Consider the following 23,722-nt stretch of genomic DNA (forward strand, 5'->3'; position numbering starts at 1 on the left):
TTCATAAAAATATTTTCCAAGCGTTTTAAAAAATAGCTGATACATATGCATACAAATGTTTGCATTGTGGCTGGCGTTGTTCATTGGTGAGGCATCGACCAATAAAATGACTTCATTCCGACCCCAGCCCCGCCCCCGACTCTGCTCTCTCAAGTCTGCATTTACAAGTGCACGAGTGAGTTTTGCTACAGGCATATCGCAAAAAGAGTAGCAAAAGTCAAAGCGCTAGGATTTGAAGTTGTACTGCCAGATATGAGAGGTTGTGAGTGCCGACTTGTGGTTGTACAACGAAACTGAACTAAAGCACAAAGATAAATGTGTAGTACACAATTGTGCCTGTCATTTTGTTTATGTAAATGACACTTTACACATTTGTAACTATTAATCTGCAACTTCGAATTCAAAACACAGGTGTTCTGAGTATTGTCTGTGTGTGCAAATCGATAGATGCAGCTTTTCACATCAGAGCTGCAAGTATAAATTTCAACTTACAAATACAAATATTAATTTTACAAGTTCTCACATTCAAATTAGCAAGCTCTCGAGTTTTGCTACTGTTTTACCTTCATACGAAAGCCCCTTAAGTTGTCTTCATAACATTTTTGAGAGGGATTTAAAGGGTCCAGTGTGGCACCTGTAGTGTTTCAGCAGCCATGCTCTTCCTCTGCTGCGCGGACTTCTCCATGGCCTCACTCAGAGACTTGGCGTAGTGGATGATGGCCTTGAGCTGGGAGTCTGTCAGCACCCACAGCAGATCATCCAGTATGAAGAGCAGCTTAGAGGCCAAGACATTACAGTCCTTCACCTGAGACGAGGAGGGTAGTAACGTCAGCACAGAATACATGCCGTTCCCCTCTGATTAGGGCTGCAAGATATACTGACATAAAACCAATTTCATGAGATAAGCTTAGTGTGATTATCACATCGCAAAGGCTGTGATTTAATTAAATAAATATACAATGATATAAAATGATTGTGATTTTAACGGTAAAAATGCTACAGTGAAGAACTGTCAAACATATTGTAAATGTGACATATATGATAACTCAAGTAGAGATTCTTCAAAAGTAAAAATATATATATATTTTATAAATTATCTTCGTTCATTCGAAAAACCATTCTAGAATGATAAATCTTTCCAAATAGAGCTATTAAAGTAAACTTGGTCATCAAAAAAATGTATAAAGCAGTCTATATATCGAATAGAAACAAAATATCACAACGTCAGTTTTTTATATCATTCAGTGCAAATTCTGATATTTATGATGATCTAATCTTAGTTCCAGTATCCCAAAAGCAACACACCACTATAAAATCAGCTGAAACAGACGATGCCCTGTCACACTATGTCAGACATCAAAATATCAAAATTGATATCAAATGAATGAAACTCATAATGGTCACAAAAATGGTCAATATTTGCCCGGCAGAATGGAAAACCAAGCAAACTTTACAATCAGGCAAAAACCTAGGAGTAGTTTAAAATTTTCTCATGTGACTTTGGCAAACAAGTGATGAAGAGGGTTTTTCTGTGAAGAAGATTTGTAAATAAATATGTAAAGTGTACCCTGCGTTTGAGAGCGATGCGTATACGTCCTTGGTTGGTAATGAGGCGCAGTGGCGTGCTGCCCAGATCCTGCTCGTCACTCTCAATCGCATCGGCCTCAATGCGCAGACTCTGCCAGTTGATCTCCTTGAACGTCAGGACCTGCAGGACACCCGAGTATAAGCCATCACACTCGATGAAAAACACCAACACAGGCAAGTCGTGTCACTAATGCAAGCTTGGAGAGCAATCATGGAGATTTTAATCTTTACCACATTGAAGTAGAGTTTAAAGACTGGTAATAGCTACCCAAGGGCATTGCCAAGATGGCAATCGAATGGACTTTCTTCAAAATAAAACATTTTTCCTTTTAAAATCCGTCTTTGTTTTCTATTATTGTCATAACTTTCTTTGCACTTACATGTAAACTGTCATTGAATTACTGCCTAACCTATGTGCAAGATTTAAGAAAGGCTGTATTGCCTACAAGAGTAGTAGGGCTGCACAGTTTTTGGGAAAAAGTGGCATTGCGATATTTTGATTTTCTGCAATATATATTGCGATATAAAAAAATACAGAGATTTTAACTATATGACTTTGGAAAATTAATCATTCTAGAATGATTGGGTTGATTTTGTAGGTGAGTGCATCTGCATAGAAAATAAAAATAATAAGAAAAAGCTTACTCACTTTGGCACTTACTTTGGGTACAAAACATCCTTTAAGATATTTCATCCAAAAATAAAACCGTTGAATATCGTTAATTATATATTTTTTCCTTACTATGAAAGTCAATGGCTACCGTCAACTGTCTGGTTACCCACATTCTTCAAAATATCTTTTGTGTTCAGTAGAAGAAACTCATACATGTTTAAAACAACTTGAGGGTGAGTAAATTATGATTTTTGGGTGAACTATTGGGAAAAACTTTAAATTTGAGTGTTCATGAACAGAGTTATGACTGTTATAATAGGCCACAATTTCACTGTTGTTGACCCATTCAAAAATACTATAAAATAATAATTATTATAATTTTTATTGTGATTATCATGAAAATAAAAATGGAAATATATTACTATTGTAATAATACTATTGTAACCCACAATGCATTTATATTTTTTAATTAAATTGTAGACTTGCGATGCGATTTAGATGTTATAAATTTTGAAATTTATGAACATTCTTAATTTTACATATTGTGTATATAACAGTAGTCAAGAAAACTGTCAGACAAGTGTATTATGAAAATGGTTACACTCTATTTTACAGTGTACTAACCTAAGAAAGTACTGGTAATATAAGGTAACTACATGGGTTAAGGTTAGGTTCAGGGTTAGTTCCTGGTTATTACCCAGTTATTGTAATTGCTATAATAAGTACATAGTATGTACATGTGGAACAGGGCTGTAAAATAAAGTGCGGTAACACTTGTGTCCTTGTTACATATGTTACATGTACTTACCATAGTAATAACAGTAAATTATGCATAATTACATGCAACTAACCCTCAACCAAATCCTAATCCCACCCTAACCCTATAGTAAGTACATGTAGTTGCTTAATATTACTCAGTACTTAAATATATAATTACACTGTAACAACGACACCTTAAAATAAAGTGTAACCTAAAGTGCTACCATGAAGATAGTGTCAGTTTTGATTTCATGATGGCTAAAAAAAGACACATTACAATCGGAGCATTTGGCTTTCTACACCACTGGCTGTGCTTCAGTGGGCGGCGTAACCCTGAAGCACAGCTCTATATTAAGAAAGCAGGAGAGGTCATCTCTGAGTGTAACATCCATCTCACATCTAACTGCATTACAGCTCATTTAGAAGATCTGGCAACCTGAATACTCAGTCCATATATCAAAATGATTGGCCAGATTTCATTACCTAATGCTGGTCTGGAAAAGTAATGAGAGGGGACTTCTCATGAGCATGTGCTTCAGTGTGTGGAGAAAAGCAAGTGAAAGAGGAACAAATAGAGGAGAAGTGAAGTGTAGAAACACTTTGATCTGGCAGATGTTGATCTGTGCTGCTTTTGTCCCCTGTTAGATCATGTAACCAATGCTAGTTTTCTCCCTTATATGATTCACTTGCTCTTTAAAATGAAGAAGCTGACAGTTCATACTCAAAGGTGTTTTAACCAGGGTAATCCCTTTTAATGCCACAAAAACCTAATGAGGACATTTTTTGCACTTCTTCAAGCTAAATGCGACAAAAGTGCTGCATAACCTCGGGTGCTTTTTCCAGTAGGTGTCGTACGTGTCAAATTGAGGGGTCAGCGTTGCAGGACAGCCCAACATGAACACCGTACACCTGTTTTTACTGTTGCATGGCACTTTCACTGCCGTCTGTACTGTACCTCTCCTCTCTTAGGATGAGTAATGCGTGTGTGCCGAAGGTCGCTCTTCTGCCATTTGGGGTTGAGGCTGCAGCCCTGGAGCTGCCAGAGCTCGAAGGAGGCATGAAACGCTCGGGCCTGAACTTTAATCGTGATGGAGTTGATGATCACAGACATTCCTTCCACAACCTTCTCAGCGAAGCCGTACTCACTGCAGAGGCCAGAGACAGACCGCAAACATCCGTTAGACAGAACGATCAATCCAGTTACTGTTCACTAAAACCAAAACTTTTCAATAACTGAAATAAAATAAAAGAATTAGATGAACAACTTAAAATGTAAAAAAAAAGTTGCCTGGGAAAGTAACTGAAATTAATACGTTTAAAGGTAGGGTAGGCAATTTCTGAGAGGCTAGCAATAGCAAGCTAGCTTTGAAAGCAAAAAGCCAGGGACACACCAATGGTTTTTGAGCGTCGGCCAACATGGTTGTTTAGAGCCGTTGGCTTTATTCGAACGGCATCAGGTTTTTTTTTCTACAGCATGTAGAATCGGCCGTCGGTGAGAGAGAACTCTGATTGGCTGTTCAGCTTAGCGAACAAGTCAGTGCACAAAAATAAAATCAAAACAGCGAGCAAAGAAGTCAAGACGGTACAGACGGAAGGATGTTCTGATGTTACTTGAGTGTTCCTGGGTGAATATTTTAATATTAACATGAGCGGAGTGGAATAAAGAAAGTGATCAGCAGGATTGATATTCAAAACGATTAGCACGCGCTGCTTTGTTTACGGTGTGTGTATCTGCAGCCTGCAGTGTCAGTTTCCCTTTTTAAATGATGAATACATCTGCAGAAACAGACAGTTGTCTCATTTACACGCAGGCACAGAACGTGAATGCTAGCTGACAGTCGGCTGTAGTTCTCTCGGTGTGTTCAAGTGCAGCTTTTTTCCCCCGGCGCAGGCGACGCGAGGCAACAACACAGTCGGCTTTCATCAGCGCTAGTTCTTTGCCGTCGGTGTGGTGTGTCCCAACCTTAAGATCCAACTCTCCCTTTTCAGAGCATCTCAAAGCCACGCCTCCTTCAAAACACATGAATACACACAGTAGAGGCATAGCCACTAGATGACAAGCCTGCAAGATTTAGCCAAAAAAACGTAACGGCTAATGCTAACACTGTTACGCAGGAAAGGAGAGCAGAGGCTGTTTTTTATGAATGGATGTCAATGGAGAAAATCTTCACTACACTGAATAAAATGCTTTTGTGAGAAAACACCTTAACATTTAAGTAATCGACAGCCTGTTCACTAATCTTCAAAATGTTTTACGCTAAACAATACTTTTGTTGGGAACCATATATAGATGTTTACTATGATAAAAAGGTTAGATCTGAATTGTAATGACTATTATAACTATATCATGTATACATATGATATGACGCTGATATTATGCATTTTAATGTATAAAGACAAAATGAATAATTTAACTATAAATATTATGTTATATTGTATGTTGTTTAATTAAAATAAAACATGAAGTGTTGTGTCAACTGCTGTGTGCCTAATGATGATTATAAAACGCTTTTTATTGAATGATGGTAAAAAAAACCCACATCATTTTAATGAAACCCTAGGTGTTTAACATCCTGGCTTGTTGCTGATATTATAAAGAATATTCTAATGATATTCTGTTTCCTATAGATTTGGCTTGTGTCCCCACTTCATAGCTTATATGGGATCTAATTTATGGCCACCTTTTGAGGAATCATTTGTTTGTAGTACATTTGTGCCATATGTTTTATTAAAAGTTTGAAGAAATAACAGAATTGATGCTTGACTTAGCAAGTACCACTAATGAATCTAAATGTCACTGTGCATGATGGAGAGGACATCATAGGGAGCTTTCAACACTCTCTGTATGATTTGTAAACCACTGTACATTTGTATACTAAAAGGAGGATGGCAGATCACTCTGACCTTTGGCCTGCAGTGATGGCTATTGGAGAAGGGCCGTTTGGAGGCCGCGGTTCTTCACAGGTTCTCATTTCAACTTCTACTTTATCCAGGAACTGCAAAAGGAGAGGAAACAGAATTCAGTGCGTCAGAACTGAACTGATGTATTGTTAGTCACTTGTTTTATTATGATCTACACTTCTCAAGACATACATTATCTATAGAATATGGAAACGGGAAGATCCCTGAAATCTTCGGAGTGAAGTTTTAAGTAACACTAGCTAACTTTAACTAGTTAATCTAATGTATGGGATGTTGTAGTGATAGAGCATTAATGCACAACATGGATTCAAAATCTGCATACATTGTTCCGAACACAGTCTTAACTTAATATGTTTCAACTAAAACCACATTGTATCTGATTAATAACTTCTCATTAACATGTTGAAATGCAAAAATATCAACATTTTGAAGGTTATTACCATGTTATTATTACATTAACCCCCTTTTTATTAATTATAAAATGAGAAATTCTTTGAAACTTCACATTTTACATGAACTAAAGAAAATCACTGAAATACATGAAAACCTTAAAAAAAACTAATTATATTTACTTTTTTCACTTTTAGATGAAAATGGTGATCAATTTATGCTGCAATGGTTCATCAATAGTTGTGCATATTCATGTTTATCAACAAAATCCAGATGCAAAAGTGTGTGAGATATGACATATTACAGAATTGAGACTAATTTAACTCATATATTTAAAATAAATAATAATAATTGCACAAGATCACATTACAGCCTCAGTTAATACCCAATTCAAAATGTTATTTTATGATTATATCTTTAAAAAAAAAAAAAAAAAAAAAAATGATGTGTATATTGATAGTCTTTGCTCATTTGCAAAGTTTTTAGTAGGGGAACCAAATTATCGATGTATCTCATACAAGTCAAAATGGATCGGAATGCATCATGAGTGTTAAAAAAAGCACAAAAAGTCCCAGGCTTATTCAACCTTATCATTTGAAATGATAAGTAGTTCATTCATTCTCACATAATATGCATTTGTTTTTGCTTCAAATCAACTGCTACGGTTTTGCCATTAATCTCTGATGTGATTTGGTTTGTTTAAATACTAAAACTGCTGAAACGCCAATGGAGAAATTAGCTGTAAATCAAGCCACTGAAAAAGTGTGCAGTCACTATTGCACAGAACTCTATCCGACCTTATCAGACGCTGTAACATCTGAGTGAAACACAGAAATAAAATAAAGGTACTTTTGCAGAAGTGAAAAGGGACTGGAGATCATGTGATAAGCATGGGGATGGCAGAATGTGACTGAGAAGCATGACATAAGAGTGGAAACACACTCAGGGAGATTCTTACCAAACATATGGGACTAGTCTTCAACTTCGTCCATTGTATCTGACATGGGGGAAAAAAAGACATTTAACTACAGTTCTCCAAGCTATAACGTTATTCATGACAGTATCCTCTCACATTAATGATGACTCCTCCACCCTACCCGTATAGCAGCCTTGTTGCAGTAGACGCGGGTGACGGCCAGCCAGGTGGGCAGATCCAGCATGTTCTGCAGGACCTCCTCATCCAGCTCCAGGTTGGACAGCTGACCCTCTCCCTTCAGTGTGCTCAGGTTGATCTTATCTGGGGAGAGGTTCTTAGTGAACCTACACAAGAACAAAGCACTGGTTAGATGGTTTAAGAGTTATGAGTCAATAAGGGTCCACCATAAATAAATGGTGTTTAAAACATGTTTAAAACATGTACCAAGTTCTTAGAACTCATGTTTTACACCATTTTCAAGAAGATTTTAATTTAAAGGGGTCCTATTATGCTTTTATACATGTAAAAGTTCTTTAAGGCCCCGATATACTTAAAGTGAAATCGAAGAACTAACAGGTGTGACGTCCAAAACGAAAAATCAGGTAAAAACGAAGTTCGCTTCAGGAGTTTGAAACAACAGAAGTACTTCAACATGAGTATATCAGGGCCTTTAATGTGCAATGTTGCAAAGTAATAAAGCACTAAGTTCCTCCAGCGGGAGTTATTCTCTATATCAGTAACACTGTTTCTGAACTCCCTGAAACGCCTCCATTGTACTCTTGAGTTTTCTCCCGGGAACGAACACGTCACAATATTCCTCATTTAAATAATTCCTGTCCACTGCATATGAAAACTAAAGGGGCGGGGCCTGGTTGAGTTCGTAGTGTGTTGAAACCTGGTTGAAACTCACGGTTATGGTAAGGGGCGGGACATTTCTCTCAAACACACTCAAAGAGCTTGACCAATCACAACACACTGATCCAGCCGACCAATCAGAGCACTAGAGGTGGGCGATATATCGTTTAGACGATAATATCCAAATTGTTGTCTGGACGATATGCAAAATTGGGATATCGAATATTTCATAATTTGTGCAATCCGACCCCCCAAACATGAAAAGAGCTGATAGAAGTTAAAGAGAAAACAAATAACGCACACTATAACCTTCTAAACAATTATATGTAGTGATTTTTAATACTGTAGGGCAGTACTATTCCCGGAAGCAACCTCCAAGTGGCCCAGCCCATGGTCCCGTGTCGTCAAAAACGCACATTCATACGTAAATTCGAAATAGTGCGCGCAGAAGCACATGCGCAAAACCGTTTTGGAAAATTATATATTAATTATTTTTATTTTATCATATGTCATTTTACAAAAGGACATTTTACAAACCTACGTTTTGCGCATGTGCTCCCGCACGCACTTTTTCAGTCACAACACAGCAATCAGAGGAGGACGCGCTGAAAACTGTAATGCTGTTCTCTTCCTTCATAACTCGTATTGAGAAGGTTTGAGTTGCAGAGGAATTTGTGACTGTTTCACCTGTTCAACCACATCAAAGTTTCGTAATTAGTAAGTCCGTGCTTTTTCTCTTTTTGTTCTTATGTGCTGAAGGGCCGCTGTGCCTTGGTGAAACGGTGTTTGTATGTGAAGAGCTCTTTTCCAAAACGCCATAAACCTAAAAAGCTGCCTCAAAGAACCAGCAAAAGTAATGATTATGAATATGTAAAATATTGCAATAAGACATTTTAATTGTTTATTAATTTCTGTGTCGGCTGCAAAGATGAAGTTGACGATCTACTATTGACTCGCGATCTTCGCAGTAGGCTAGTGAACGCACCGGAGAAATGCACATTTATTAGGCTACATAGTTTTATTTTATTTTGTTTTGGATGGTTTTGTTTAGAACCAGCTTTCTGTAAATATATTTCACATTTTTTAGGCCTGTGAGGCGAGTAGGCTACGGTTCGGTTCGGTTCCTGATGATATCTCCAGTTCAAGCACCTTATGTTGTGATTGCTAGCCTATATTTACTTTTTATGTATTAAATTCAGGAAATTGGTGAATGAAAAATGTATTAAAATTAAGATACAATTAATACAAAACGAAATTCGTTTTAAAGAAAGGCTTTGTGCTTTCTGTTTTGAGTTCTCTGTGAAAGTTTGAAAGTCTTTTAGTGCCGCTTTCCGAGCGCGCGTCCATAATGGAGAACTGTCACGTGATATTGTTTTTTCCTCATAAATGCAAACACGAAAAATAAAAGACAAAAGACTTTTTTAAAAAGACAAACCATCAATTTTTGGAAGAAAATGGATGGATTTATAGCGTTTTGAGGAAAAAAAGGCGTTTTGGGGAAAAAATGGATGGAATTATAGTGTTCTGAAAATATTATTTTTTTACTTTGAATTATCATCATCAACAATATTGTTTGATTTAATAATCACTGTTGCAAGAGGTGCCTAGTTCCGTTTTTTTTTTATTGTTTTATTTTGTAAGTGGAAAAAGTAGGGGCTACCTCAGATTCTGTTTAGTTAGCTCCTTTATTGTTTTTTCTATAGCCTACAATAATAGGTAAAATGCAGCAAGTCAAAAGACCAACTGGACCTTCTTTGCCAGTTTGCATACATTTCTTTGAAGGATGGCAAAAATATCGTCTGAATATCGATATCGAGATATTGGAAAAAAATATCGAGATATTCATTTTTGTCAATATCTCCCACCCCTACAGAGCACATTGAGCTTTTCTGAGAGACAGGAACTAAACAGAGCGATACTGACAGACTGGGAAGAAAGGAGCTGCAACAATGGAGAATATATGAAAAATAATGTGTTTTTTTTAACATTCAGTCATGAAAACCTATTCAAGTAGAGTCCAAAAACAAAATCAAGACTTTGTAAGAGGGCATAAATTTGCCTTTTAATGACTTGAAAATGTCATACGGTGTAACCATCAAGTAAAAAGAAATAATGTATTTTCCTTGCACCTTAAATACATGTTAAAAAACACAATATTTAAGAAAAATTTTAAACAAGTATTTGAATGTATTTAACATTAAATATATATATATTTTACAAATGAGTCAATGACAAATATAGCTTAAAAAAATCATTTTTAAAAAATCTTTTCAAAATTGATGTAACGCATATTTTTTCAGCAAAAACAGGTTTAAATTAAAGCTGCAAGCAGCGATGAAAGGGCCCTCGCACCCGTGCCATCAACACTCGGTGGCTTTAGGAAGGCAGAGCATGGTTGGGAAATGTACATTTAAGGAGGGATATATAGTAAGAGTATGTCAAAGTCAGTTACAAAATGTTTTGTATAATGGTGATAATAGCATGCTTCATGACTCAGCTAAGTGTTGCTAGCATGTTTAGTCTGTTTCTAGCATGCTCAGTACACAATAATTATGTGGTTAGTACTGCATTACTGTGTTAACCATGTCAGTTTCTGTTGCCAGTAGGTGGCGTTATGACTATAACTGAATATGAGCATGGATGTGTGTTCAGGACAGAACTCTTATCAAACGTGTGAAGTTTGGTGCAAATTGGACATTGCCTTCTTGAGTAACAACAAAGTCATGTTTCATTGAATTAGCATTCTTTAGAACTTAGCTAAGCATTTAAGCATGTTTTAACATGTTTCTAGCATGTTTAGAACTCAATGGCATTTTTAACATGTTGCTAGAACGGCATCAACGTGTTAAACATGTCACTTCCTGTTGCCAGTTGGTGGCGCTATTACTATAACTGAACATTCTCATGTAGATGTGTTCAGGCCATGACTCTTATCAAAAGTGTGAAGTTTGGGGCAGATTGGACATTCCATGCCTGAGTTACAGCAAATTCCTATTTAATTGCAATAATAGCATGCTTTAGCACTTGGCTAAGAGTTTGCTAGCATGTTTTAGCATGTTTCTAGTATGTTGTTAGCATGTTTAACACTTGCTGGCACTTTTTTATATGTTATTAGGAGTCCATAACAGTGTTAAACATGTCACTTCCTGTTGCCAGCAGGTGGCGCTATGACTGTAACTGAATATAAGCATGGTCATGTGTTCAGGACAGAACGCTTATCAAAAGTGTGAAGTTTGGGGCAGATTGGACATTCCATGCCTGAGTTACAGCAAATTCATATTTAATTGCAGTAATATCATTCTTTAGCACTTAGCTAAGTGTTTGCTAGTATGTTTTAGCATGTCTCTAGTATGTTGGTAGGATGTTTAGCACCTACTGGCATTTTTTTATATGTTATTAGGAGTCAAGAACAGTGTTAAACGTCACTTCCTGTTGCCAGCAGGTGGCGCTATGACTATAACTAAATATGAGCATGGACATGTGTTCAAGAGATAACTCTTATCAAACGTGTGACGTTTGGGGTAGATTGTACATTGCCTTCTTGAGTAACAACAAAGTCCTGTTTCATTGAATTAGCATGCTTTAGCACTTAGCTAAGTATTGCTAGCATGTTTTAATATGTTTCTAGCATGTTTAGAACTCAATGGCATTTTTAACATGTTGCTAGAACGGCATCAACGTGTTAAACATGTCACTTCCTGTTGCCAGTAGGTGGCGCTATTACTATAACTGAATTTGAGCATAGACATGTGTTCAGGCCATGATTCTTATCAAACATGTGAAGTTTGGGGCAGATTGGACATTCCATGCCTGAGTTACAGCAAATTCCTATTTAATTGCAGTAATAGCATGCTTTAGCACTTAGCTAAGTGTTTGCTAGCATGTTTCTAGTATGTTGCTAACCTGTTTAGCACTTGCTGGCTCTTTTATATATGTTATTAGGAGACCACAACAGTGTTAAACATGTCACTTCCTGTTGACAGCAGGTGGCGCTATTACTATAACTGAATATTCTCATGTAGATGTGTTCAGGCCATGACTCTTATCAAACGTGTGAAGTTTGGGGCAGATTGGACATTCCATGCCTGTGTTACAGCAAATTCCTATTTAATTGCAGCAATAGCATGCTTTAACACTTAGCTAAGTGTTTGCTAGCATGTTTTAGCATGTTTCTAGTATGTTGTTAGCATGTTTAGCACTTTCTGGCACTTTTTTTATATGTTTTTATATGTCCACAACAGTGTTTAACATGTCATTTCCTGTTGCCAGCAGGTGGCACTATGACTGTAACTGAATATGAGCATGGTCATGTGTTCAGGACAGAACGTTTATTAAAAGTGTGAAGTTTGGCGCAGATTGGACATTGCCTTCTTGAGTAACAACAACATCCTGTTTCATTGAATTAGCATGCTTTAGCACTTAGCTAAGTATTGCTAGCATGTTTTAACATGTTTCTAGCATGTTTAGAAGTCAATGGCATTTTTAACATGCTGCTAGAATGGCATCAACGTGTTAAACATGACACTTCCTGTTACCAGTAGGTGGCGCTATTACTATAACTGAATATTCTCATGTAGATATGTTCAGGACAGAACGCTTATCAAAAGTGTGAAGTTTGGGGCAGATTGGACATTCCATGCCTGAGTTACAGCAAATTCCTATTTAATTGCAATAATAGCATGCTTTAGCACTTAGCTAAGAGTTTGCTAGCATGTTTTAGCATGCTTCTAGTATGTTGTTAGCATGTTTAGCACTTGCTGGCACTTTTTTATATGTTATTAGGAGTCCATAACAGTGTTAAACATGTCACTTCCTGTTGCCAGCAGGTGGCGCTATGACTATAACTGAATATGAGCATGGTCATGTGTTCAGGACAGAACTCTTATCAAATGTGTGAAGTTTGGGGCAGATTGGACATTCCATGCCTGAGTTACAGCAACTTCCTGTTTCATGGCGAAACATCAAAATTTGTCAGGCCGCCGAGGACCCGCCCTTCGACGAAAACTCAAGATCTTCGCAATTTAACGTCGCAAAGGCCTTAAGATTACACTCACCAAATTTGAAGATGATCAGATTAAAACTGTAGGAGGAGTTCGTTAAAGTACGAGGCCTGAAAATGTCAAAAACTGCACAAAAATCTGGGAGGAAGTTCAAAATGGCTGACTTCCTGTTGTGTTTAGGGCTATGCTCCAAGAGACTTTTTTGTAGGTATTAGGTCATTACATGTATGTACCGAATTTCGTGCACGTACGTGGAACGTTGCGGGATGCGCACTCCGTTGAACTTTTATAGGTGGCGCTGTCGAGCCATTTTGCCCCGTCCAATTCTGAAACCTATATCAGATGTCAATTTTCGCCAGTTTTGACGCGTGTGCAAAGTTTCGTGAGTTTTCGAGCATGTTTAGGCCCTCAAAAATGCAATTAAATGCGGAGAAGAATAATAATAATAATAAATATAGCTGCGAGCAGCGATTACGGGCCCAAGCCGGTGGCAGCGCAACCCCGGTGCCTTTAGTTACCTAAAGGCACCGGGGTGGCGGTGCCCCCAGCTTTGGCCCTTCATCGCTGCTCGCAGCTATATTTATATATATATATTTATATATATATATATATCTTTAATGTATTTTTATCATGTTGAAAAAGTTTGGTGTGAATAAAATAAACCACTTAGGAGGAGTAGCTAAAAACTCAGAGTCTGACATATCCAAAAAATCCACATTCAAACCAAAATATCTGACTTCCTGTTGCTCAGATCTAATGACTGTAAATTAGAAAGTTGTCCGGCTCGATGAGACCAATATGCGTACTGATTTTTGTAACTGTGGGTAAAAGTAACCCCCCCACTTTTGTCAAAATCATTTTGAAAGTTACACACTTCCTGCTACCAGTTGGTGGCGCTATAACTTTGACTCACAATAGTTACATCCATATGATCGGCCTCTTACCACTAACACACTGCTGAAGTTTCATCAAGATCAGTTAATGTGTGCAGAAGTTATAACACTTCGTGTTTCTCTTTTCTCGCCATAAATTTGTGTCCTCGCCATGGCCAAACCGTTCGAGATATCAAAAATCCGTCCGCAATTTAGCATCCTCAATGTCTTGACTTCATGCTGACCGAGTTTGGAGGCGATTGGATGAATTCTCTAGGAGGAGTACATTAAATTCCACAGCATGCGTTTCAAAACAACCCATAATAGCCGACTTCCTGTTGGGCTGGCGTAAAAAGTAAAAGTACGAAAGTTGTTCGGCCCGATGAGATCTATATGTGTACCGAGTTTCATATTATTACATGCAAGCGTGTCTGATTTATGGACCAAGTTTTCGGACCCCGTTCAAGGGGGCGCTGTCGAGCCCCCCTGCCACGCCCGGGTACCAGCTTCAGCCCGGCCCTGATGGCCGCTGGTTCTGACCCGTGTGCAAAGTTTCAAGAGTTTTCGAGCACGTTAAGGGTCTCAAAAGTGCCCGAAAGGTTGACAGAAAAATAATAATAATAAATATAGCTGCGAGCAGCGATTGCGGGCCCAAGCCGGTGGCACCGCCAACCTGGTGCCTTTAGTTACACTAAATGCACCGGGGTGGCGGTGTCACCGGCTTGGGCCCTCCATCGCTGCTCGCAGCTATATATATATATATATATATATATATATATATATATATTATATATTATATATATATATATATTATATATTATATATATATATATATATATATATATATATATATATATATATCAGACAAGTAATATTCTTTGTCTTGTCACTTAAAAAAAAAAAAAAAAAAAAAAAAATATATATATATATATATATATAATTACCTTTTTTTGGATGCTAAACTATTGTTTATTATATGCTTTGTACTTCACTCACGTTCCAATATCGAAGGGAAAAATGATCCTCTTCACATGCGCAAAAATGTCCTTGGAAAATTCACAGTGGAGCGGTGCTTACTGTGATTGTACGAATTGTACTACTGACTATTTAGAGCAGTGTAATCTTTATATGTTAGGTTGACCATTTTATTATTATATTTTATTAAGTCTATAATGAACAGGCTGCAATGTCAAGATTGCAATGCTAGTGTGTGTGTGCGTGTGTGTGTGTGTGTGTGTGTGTGTGTGTGTGTGTGTGTGTGTGTGTGTGTGTGTGTGTGTGTGTGTGTGTGTGTGTGTGTGTGTTCATGTTTTTCTGTCCCGGTGGGGACTTTAACCTGAATGCACACAGACTCATGGGGACTCGTATCACAGTGGGGACCTAAATAGAGGTCCCCATGGGTAAACAAGCTTCATACAGAATGAGTTTTTTTGGAAATGTAAAAATGCAGAAAGTTTTCAGTGATGGGTAGGTTTAGGGGTAGGGTTAGTGTAAGGAGATAAAATATACAGTTTGTACAGTATAAAAATCATTAAATCTATGGAGAGTCCCCACAAAGATAGTAAACCGTGTGTGTGTGGGTGGGTGTGTGTGTGTGGCGTGGGCGCGTTTGAACAGTGGACACATAAAAACATACTCCGTCATTATACAGGATGACATTCAAACTGCAAAGTGTTAACTTATATTTGTGTACAGTCGCAATAAAACACAACATTGTGCTTTTGTAAAATAATTTCAAGCAATCAACCCCCGAAAGGCGCTAATTTTAAAATTAAACTAAAATGCTCATGGCTGCACGGGCATTCATAACGGTGCACATCCACGGCGAGGAACGAGCAGAACAGAGTGAACGTTTTTCAGTTAATTCCTACTTCCATAGGAATTAATTTGAAACGCTCGCTCAACCACTATCAACGTCAGTGTGGACGAACATATTTTACTTTCGTTTTTAAGTTGGCGATTCAAAAGCCCCCAGCGGTGTCACACGTCGATTAACCGGTGGTAAAATATTCTCACCGTCACATACCTAGTATATTTTTAAGTAGATACAATAGGCCTACCTGATTTTGAACACAAGAGGGCAGTATAGCCCTATGTATGACTTGACTTTTATGGGACTAAATAGTACAATTACTATTTTTAAACTTATAAATATTTATTAAATTAAAAAAAAAGAATAAAATGGGTTTAGTTGTGATATTTTTATACTTTTATATAGAAATAAATGGTGTTTAATTACATTTTTAGAAGATGAGGCTTTAAGTGTTACTTTACTTTAGTCCCTCACTATAGCAAAACCGTTTGAGATGTTTAATATTCACAATTTAGCATCTTTAATGTATCTTTATCATTTTGAAAAAGTTTGGTGTGAATAAAATAAACCAGTTAGGAAGAGTAGCTAAAAACTCAGAGTCTGAAATATCCAAAAAATCAACATTCAAACCAAAATATCTGACTTCCTTTTGCTCTGAGCTAATAACTGTAAATTAGAAAGTTGTCCGGCTCGGTGAGACCAATATATATACTGATTTTTGTAACTGTTGGTAAAACTAACCCACCCACTTTTGTCAAACGCATGTTGAAAGTGACACACTTCCTGCTGCCAGTTGGTGGCGCTGTAAATTTGACTCACAATAGTTACATCCATCTGATCTGCCTCTTACCACGAACACACTGCTAAAGTTTCATCAAGATCAGTTAATGTATGCAGAAGTTATAACACTTCGTCTCCTCTCTTTTCTCGCCATAAATTTGTTTCCTCGCCACGGCCAAACCGTTCGAGATATCAAAAATCCGTCCGCAATTTAGCATCCTCAATGTCTTGACTTCATGCTGACTGAGTTTGGAGGTGATTGAATGAATTCTCTAGGAGGAGTACATCACATTCCACAGCAAGCGTTTTCCAAACAACCCATAATAGCCGACTTCCTGTTGGGCTGGCGTGAAACTTGACAGAGGGAAAGTTGTTCAGCCCGATGAAATCTATATGTGTACCGAGTTTCATATTAATTCATGCAAGCGTGTTTGATATATGGACCAAGTTTTCAGACCCTGTTCAAGAGGGCGCTGTTGAGCCCCCCTGCCACGCCCGTTTCTGAAACTTTTCACATGTCTACTGGCTAATAAGTGTTATGTGTCTGTCGAGTTTCATCCAATTTCAAGCATGCTAAGAGTTTCAAACGCATCCGAAAAGAATATTCAAATTTGATGCGTTGCCACGGCAACAGTATCTAAGATATCAATAATCCTTTCACAGGTCTACATCTGCCGTGTGTCTACATTATACACAAAGTTTGAAGCAAATCGGGTAAAAGTAAGAGGGTGACTTCAAAGCATTTTGAAAGTGACACACTTCCTGCTGCCAGTTGGTGGCGCTATAACTTTGACTCACAATAGTCACATCCATGTGATCGGCCTCTTACAACGAATACACTGCTGAAGTTTCATCAAGATCAGTCAATGTATGCAGAAGTTATAACACACTTCCTGTGTCCCATTATTCGCCATAAATTAGTTTCCTCGCCACGGCCAAACCGTTCGAGATATCAAAAATCTGTTCGCAAGAATTCATCCTCAATGTCTTGACTTTATTCTCACCGAGTTTGGTGGCGATCGGATGAAATCCCTAGGAGGAGTATTTCACATTCCATTGTATGCGTTTTCCAAACAACGTATAATAACCGACTTCCTGTTGGGCTTTTGTAAAACTTAGAGCACGAAAGTTGTTCGGCCCGATGAGATCTATATGTGTACTGAGTTTCATATTATTACATGCAAGCGTGTTTGATTTATGGACCAAGTTTTCGGACCCCATTCCAGGGGGCGCCGTCGAGCCCCCCTGCCACGCCCCGGTACCAGCTTCAGCCCGGCCCTGATGGCCGCGGGTTCTGACGTGTGTGCAAAATTTCAAGAGTTTTTGAGCATGTTAAGGGCCCCAAAAGTGTCAAAAAGGCAAAAAAAAAAATAATGAAGAAAAAAAAAAAAAAAAATCCTTACGGAAACAATAGGGCCTTCGCCCTTTCAGGGCTTGGGCCCTAATAATAATAAATAATCCTACCGAAAACAATAGGGCCTTCGCCCTTTCAGGGCTTGGGCCCTAATAATAAACAATAATCCTACCGAAAACAATAGGGCCTTCGCCCTTTCAGGGCTTGGGCCCTAATAATCCTACCGAAAACAATAGGGCCTTCGCCCTTTCAGGGCTTGGGCCCTAATTATAAATAATCCTACCGAAAACAATAGGGCCTTCGCCCTTTCAGGGCTTGGGCCCTAATAAACAGAGCAATTCCAAGAGGGTCCTCACACCATCGGTGCTCGGGCCCTAACAAGTTTTAATTGTTAAATAACTCTTCAAAGCGTTTAATTTTTATTTATTTTTTTACTTTTTTGGTCAGGTGGTATGTATTTTCATATATAAAACATAAAATTCATATATAAAACATAACATTTTGCCATAGTATTTTATTTTATTTTTAATTTCTTATTATTAAGAAATCATTCTAAGTCAGTTAATTTATGTGGAAGGTTGTGCCACCTGACATTTTGTGGGTTTAAGATACCAAAACATAAAATAATATTTATTATTTGAATGAACTGAAAATTAATTCAAACTAAATAAGTTATGTAGAATAAAGAGATACTTGTGAATAATTTATCAAATTATTTTAAAAGGAAATAATGCAATTGGACAAAATAAATGCATGTCATGTCATTGACCCAAATGTAATAAATGATTAATTCATAAATATATATATTATTATGCTTACATTATCTTTATGTCATCATTAGGAGAAAACTTAATAACCAATAACATTTCAGGTCATGTGAACATATAAAAGTCATATTCTTTAAAAAATCTTGCCCTCCATGTAATTTCCATTTCATTCCCCATTCGGTCACTTTTGACGCGATTATATTTTAAGGAACTGATTTCTGAGCTGAAACTCCATCACAAAGACAGTCATTGACTAACTGTGGGTAATAAGATTACAACAGGCCTGCAGTAAGACTGCTTTAAGCCCACGGGAGCGTTTCTAACCCCTGCCCTCAAAACCTGCTGAGATCACAGACACAAGCACACAGAGCACATCTAATATTCACTGTACAGCACTGCGGTCACCAGCCTAAACAGTAAACACTTCCTAAGATGAAAACAGCACATTCACTACAAACGCAGAACACAGAGTGGCCGCTTCAAAACACTGAAGCGCTTCATGCATTTGAATGGGAAATCTCCATCTGTTCAAAGACTTCAAAGATTAACCTAGCCTTCAGAAGACCAAAGAGAGGGAAATTTACCACACCACTTCAGTCACACTTCAACATGGTGCGATTAACCATATATGCTGCAATACATGATTGTGATTCTCTGTGATTCTTTAATGTGTTATTGTTGATGACAATGAGAATTTAATTACATATTTTGGCGTATTCAATAATTCAGAAGTTTTCTAACCGAGACTGGAAAAAAAAGTGCAAATGAGAATTTTTGGCAGAAGATTTTTGGTCACTGTAGAGTAAAGAGCAGCGTGAACATTCCTCAAAGCTTCTCCTTTTGTGTTTTACTGAAAAAAGAAAATCATACAGGATTGTGTGATTGTTATTCCTCTGAGAAAGAGAGAAAATGAAACAGGGCGATTAAAGTTAACTGGAACTAAAGCCATACAATTTCTTTTAATTTTTTTTTTACTTGTAATAAAGTAAGCTTTTACTGAAATAAAGTATATAAAAATAACTTAAACTTATTTTAATCCAGCTAGTTGCCAAGGTTTCTGTTTTTTATAAACTTTTATAACTTAATGTACTAAAATAACTAAAACTGAAATAATTTGTTTAAAACTATATAGACATTTAAAAAATAAAAATAAAAAAAAAGACAAAAACAATAAAATTACTAAAACTAAAATGAAAAAAAAAAAATGAAAAAAAATCAGTAAAAATATAATAATATCTCAAGGGTACTAAAGGTACGTTTACACAACAACAATGTAGTAAATACGGAAAAAGTTTTTCTTTCACATTTTCACGTACAGACGACACTGTTGTCAATCCGTGAAAACGACTAAAATCGCTGTATTATTCATGCCAGGCCAGTAGTTGGCGATGTCACTTTGTAAAGAAACACTACGCACCTATAGACTGAACACGTAATATACATGCACATGATGTCACCGTTTTAACAAATTCACATTTGTTAAAATGTAGTTTACAAGGAGACGATAAAGGTATAGTTTTCAAAAACCTGCACTTTGAAACCCGTTTTCAAAAGTTTGTATTTTCAGGCCCCCAAAACGCCATTGTCGTTTAATTGAACGGCCAAAACAAGTAAAAAGTTTTCAGTTTTTAGTTGAAAACAGTGTAGTGTAAATGTCCCATAAAATAATACTGATAATAAATGAAATAAGAAGAGGGGAAGACAGTGGAAAAGGTTGTAGAAGATGATGAAAGGGTTTTCTAGTCAGAGTGACCCGGTTGACATAAAGCAGAGAGAACAGAGAGGACTATGGGACAAACAACAGCCTGACGTCTGTAAACTCAGCATGTCTCTGCGGTCTCCAGGTGTGTTTATCTCATCCGTCGTCTTTCTCTATCTCTTCTTCTGAGAGTGTTAGTCACTTCAATGTAGGGCAAGGTGACAGCAAAAACATCAGTGTTTAGCCTATGTATATGAACATATATGTAAATGCTCATCGTATTTCTGTATTCATATTTCTTAAAGGGATAGTTGACCCAAAAATAAAATATACTTCTATGCTCCACATAATGTGAAGGTGTATGAATGTAATCCAGACGTATACTGCATTCGCCATGTTGTCATTATCATGTGACTGAGAGCATCACTGCCATTGATAAATCCGCTCCCGTGGCCTCATGGGATAGTAAAGTGTCCATCGGATACACACTTCAGAATCTCACCAGAAGTAGTACATCATCCGGGGACTCTTTACCTACTGTTTTATGAATATCATGAATTCAGACATACTTCTTCTCAGTCAAAAACTGTTTTTCGCCTGCTATATATACAGTATAAGGGAAGTATGCAATTGCGGATGCAGGGCAATAGGCAAAAAGTACTCAGATGACCTACTACTTGGACACTGGGAGCAGGGGCGGCGCCAGAGAATTTTTAATGCTGGTACTGAGGGGGTGCTAGATCATTGACAGGGGGAGCTGCGCAATTATAGGCTATATATATATATATATATATTATAATTAATATTCAATTATTTTAATTATCACAATTAAAGTTTTAATTTTATTAAATTGAAAAAGCGCAACATTCAGCATTAAATCAAATATTCTTAAATATTTAGTATTATTAATAATGCTATTTCAACATAATATCTCATTATTTCGACATAATATGTGTGCGTGCAACAAGCAAGATGTGCATTTGTAAATCCGGTGACACGTGTGCATTGATTTTTATTAATAAACTAGTGTTTTCTGTGTCAGTGTCGGCTGCAAAGATGAAGTTGACGATCGCCATCTCCGTAGTGAACGCGCTTATAGAGAGAAATGCACACAATGGATTACATAATCTGAGAGTTGCCTATTTCTTTTCGTTTTAAATTACTTTCTAGATATATTGCTCATGTCTGTGAGGCATACACTGATTTTCGGTTAAGTTTATGATGAGATGCGCTCCAGTTCACGTGCAATGCAAGTGACCGCGGCGCGCCGGCGCCTCCATGTCATGATTTTATTGTTTGCTATATTCTTATTTATTAAATCCAGGAAATTGGTTGATTAAAAATTGATTCAAATTTATACAAAACGAAATTCACTTTAAAGAAAGGCTTTCTACAAAACAAAACTTAATGAAGTGGTCAAAATCATGTCTGACCCACTCCATGTCTCCCGATATATAGAGCATCCATATCTTACTCATGCTGTTCACTTTTCATAATCAACATAGATGAAAAGAAATAACATTATAATATTTGAACAAATATGAAACTAAATGCTCTTATTTAATGGCTACAACACGTATAGTAGGCCTACAGACTCTCTATTTGTACAAATTGCTGCACATTCATTTAATTCTGAATTTTGCACACACAAGTTGAAAGGCATTTGTTTGTGCCTAGTAAAACATATCTGCAACATTTATCAAGTTCACGGATAATTGTGCGTGCATTTATTAATCATTATGATACTAAAATCATAATAAAGTAGGCTATACTATAGACCTTATGCGCCAGAGAAACGAGGGCGCCGCCATCTTTAGAATATTGTCTTTTAACTTCCGTTTTGCGGTCGCTCTGTATATTTCTATGGCGCTGCTGTCCAGGAGTAATTAGCTTTTGAAGTGGATTTACTTAATGTAAAGTTAACGAAAGTTATCATGAGGACTGTAATGTTTAAAGCAGATGACTTAACAAATGTCAGTCGACCGGGAAGATTTTAAAACGAGCCGTTCATTAATAAACACGCAAAATCGCTGTGAAAATACAGACCGGAAGTCAAAAGACAACGAGTGCAGCGCTGAAAAGAGGCGGGGCTACATAAGGTCTATAAATCAGATGAGCCCAGCAATGTTTAATTACACGTTAAGCATTTTCCTCCCATAGAAAAAACGCTTAATGTGGCTTAATGCAGATTAGAATGTCCCCTTATTATGTTGAAATAACGAGTTATGTCGAAATAACGAGATAATATGCCGAAATAACGAGATATGTCGAAATAACAGAAATTATGTCGAAATAACGACTTATGTCGAAATAAGGAGATATTATGTTGAAATAACGACTTAATATCTCGAAATAACAAGATAAGTTTTCTTTTTTTTTTCTTTTTTTCTTCACCATGCGGTTCAGGGCTTCCATAGAATACAGCCTGAATATAATTGCTTCCAGAAATTATTTTTAGGGGTGCTATCGGGGTGCTTTGGTCTTTCTTGGGGGTGCTGAAGCACCTGCTAGCCCCTCCCTAGTGCCGCCCATGACTGGGAGAGGATTTATAAATGGCACTGAAGCGACGCAACTGATGCTGGTAGATCACATGATAACGGCCTCGTTTACAGTGTCAGTGAAATGTGACCCAATTCCGATTTTTTGCTCATATGTGACACAGACCGGATGTGTTCTATGACCGTGTAAACTGGAAAAAAACGCATGCATTCGGATATTTCGAGATCGGTTTCAGGCCTCACTCATATGTGGAAATAAATCAGATATAAATCAGATATTATGTGCCAATGCGACTGTCATGTAAACAGGCTGGGGTGCGTTTCCCGAAAGCATCGTTGGCCAACTATGGTCGCAAGTTCATCGCAATGTCCATTGAACTCTATTGGTAACGACGGAACTTGCGACCATAGTTGGCCAACGATGCTTTCGGGAAACCCACCCCTGATCGGATTTTCTGAGGCATTAGGCTACTTCTCTGCGGTTTAATGACAAGAGCAACCCCGACGCGCATCTGCAAAGGGATGGATGGCCCGACGAAACATTGTGTCGTCGTAGGAGAGGAATGTGGACAAACTTTGACACAACATATCAAAGGTTGGCTTGCTCATCCTAAAATTTCGGACCCACTGCTCCTCGTTAAAGCCCGCCACAATATGCTCCCACCAGTCCTGAGATCTCTCTCGCACACAGTAACTGAAGTATATGCGCAATGATGCAATAATGATGGCCCTTTTCGTCCTCCTCCGTCTCAAAATCATGGTGATGTTTGGCGAACTTCACATATATCGCAGGGTTAGCATCAAGCATATTTCGCGTTCGTCCATCTGTGCAAGAACCCCCTTTAAAGCATGAACGATGTTTCAGATAGTATGGCAAGTGTAAACACATGAATCGGA

The 23,722-nt window shown here is 37.5% G+C and overlaps 1 protein-coding gene across 3 annotated transcripts in view; it reads right to left on the bottom strand.

Moving 5' to 3' along the window:
* bltp3a (bridge-like lipid transfer protein family member 3A) overlaps positions 1 to 23,722 on the bottom strand; it is a 52,802-nt gene that overhangs the window by 24,224 nt on the left and 4,856 nt on the right. For all 3 annotated transcript variants that reach the window (XR_013818957.1, XM_079848550.1, XM_079848549.1), the window contains exons 2-7: positions 7,369 to 7,531; positions 7,230 to 7,268; positions 5,864 to 5,955; positions 3,915 to 4,104; positions 1,568 to 1,708; positions 635 to 805 (exon numbers count right to left, since the gene is read on the bottom strand). Coding sequence is in view for 2 of the 3 variants with exons in the window: in XM_079848550.1 (XP_079704676.1) it covers positions 635 to 805; positions 1,568 to 1,708; positions 3,915 to 4,104; positions 5,864 to 5,955; positions 7,230 to 7,268; positions 7,369 to 7,531 (796 nt within the window). In the remaining variant the exon portion in view is untranslated. The remainder of the gene's footprint in view (positions 1 to 634; positions 806 to 1,567; positions 1,709 to 3,914; positions 4,105 to 5,863; positions 5,956 to 7,229; positions 7,269 to 7,368; positions 7,532 to 23,722) is intronic.

Source organism: Squalius cephalus (assembly GCF_949319135.1).
Source record: "Squalius cephalus genome assembly, chromosome: 18".
Classification (NCBI taxonomy): Eukaryota; Metazoa; Chordata; class Actinopteri; order Cypriniformes; family Leuciscidae; genus Squalius; species Squalius cephalus.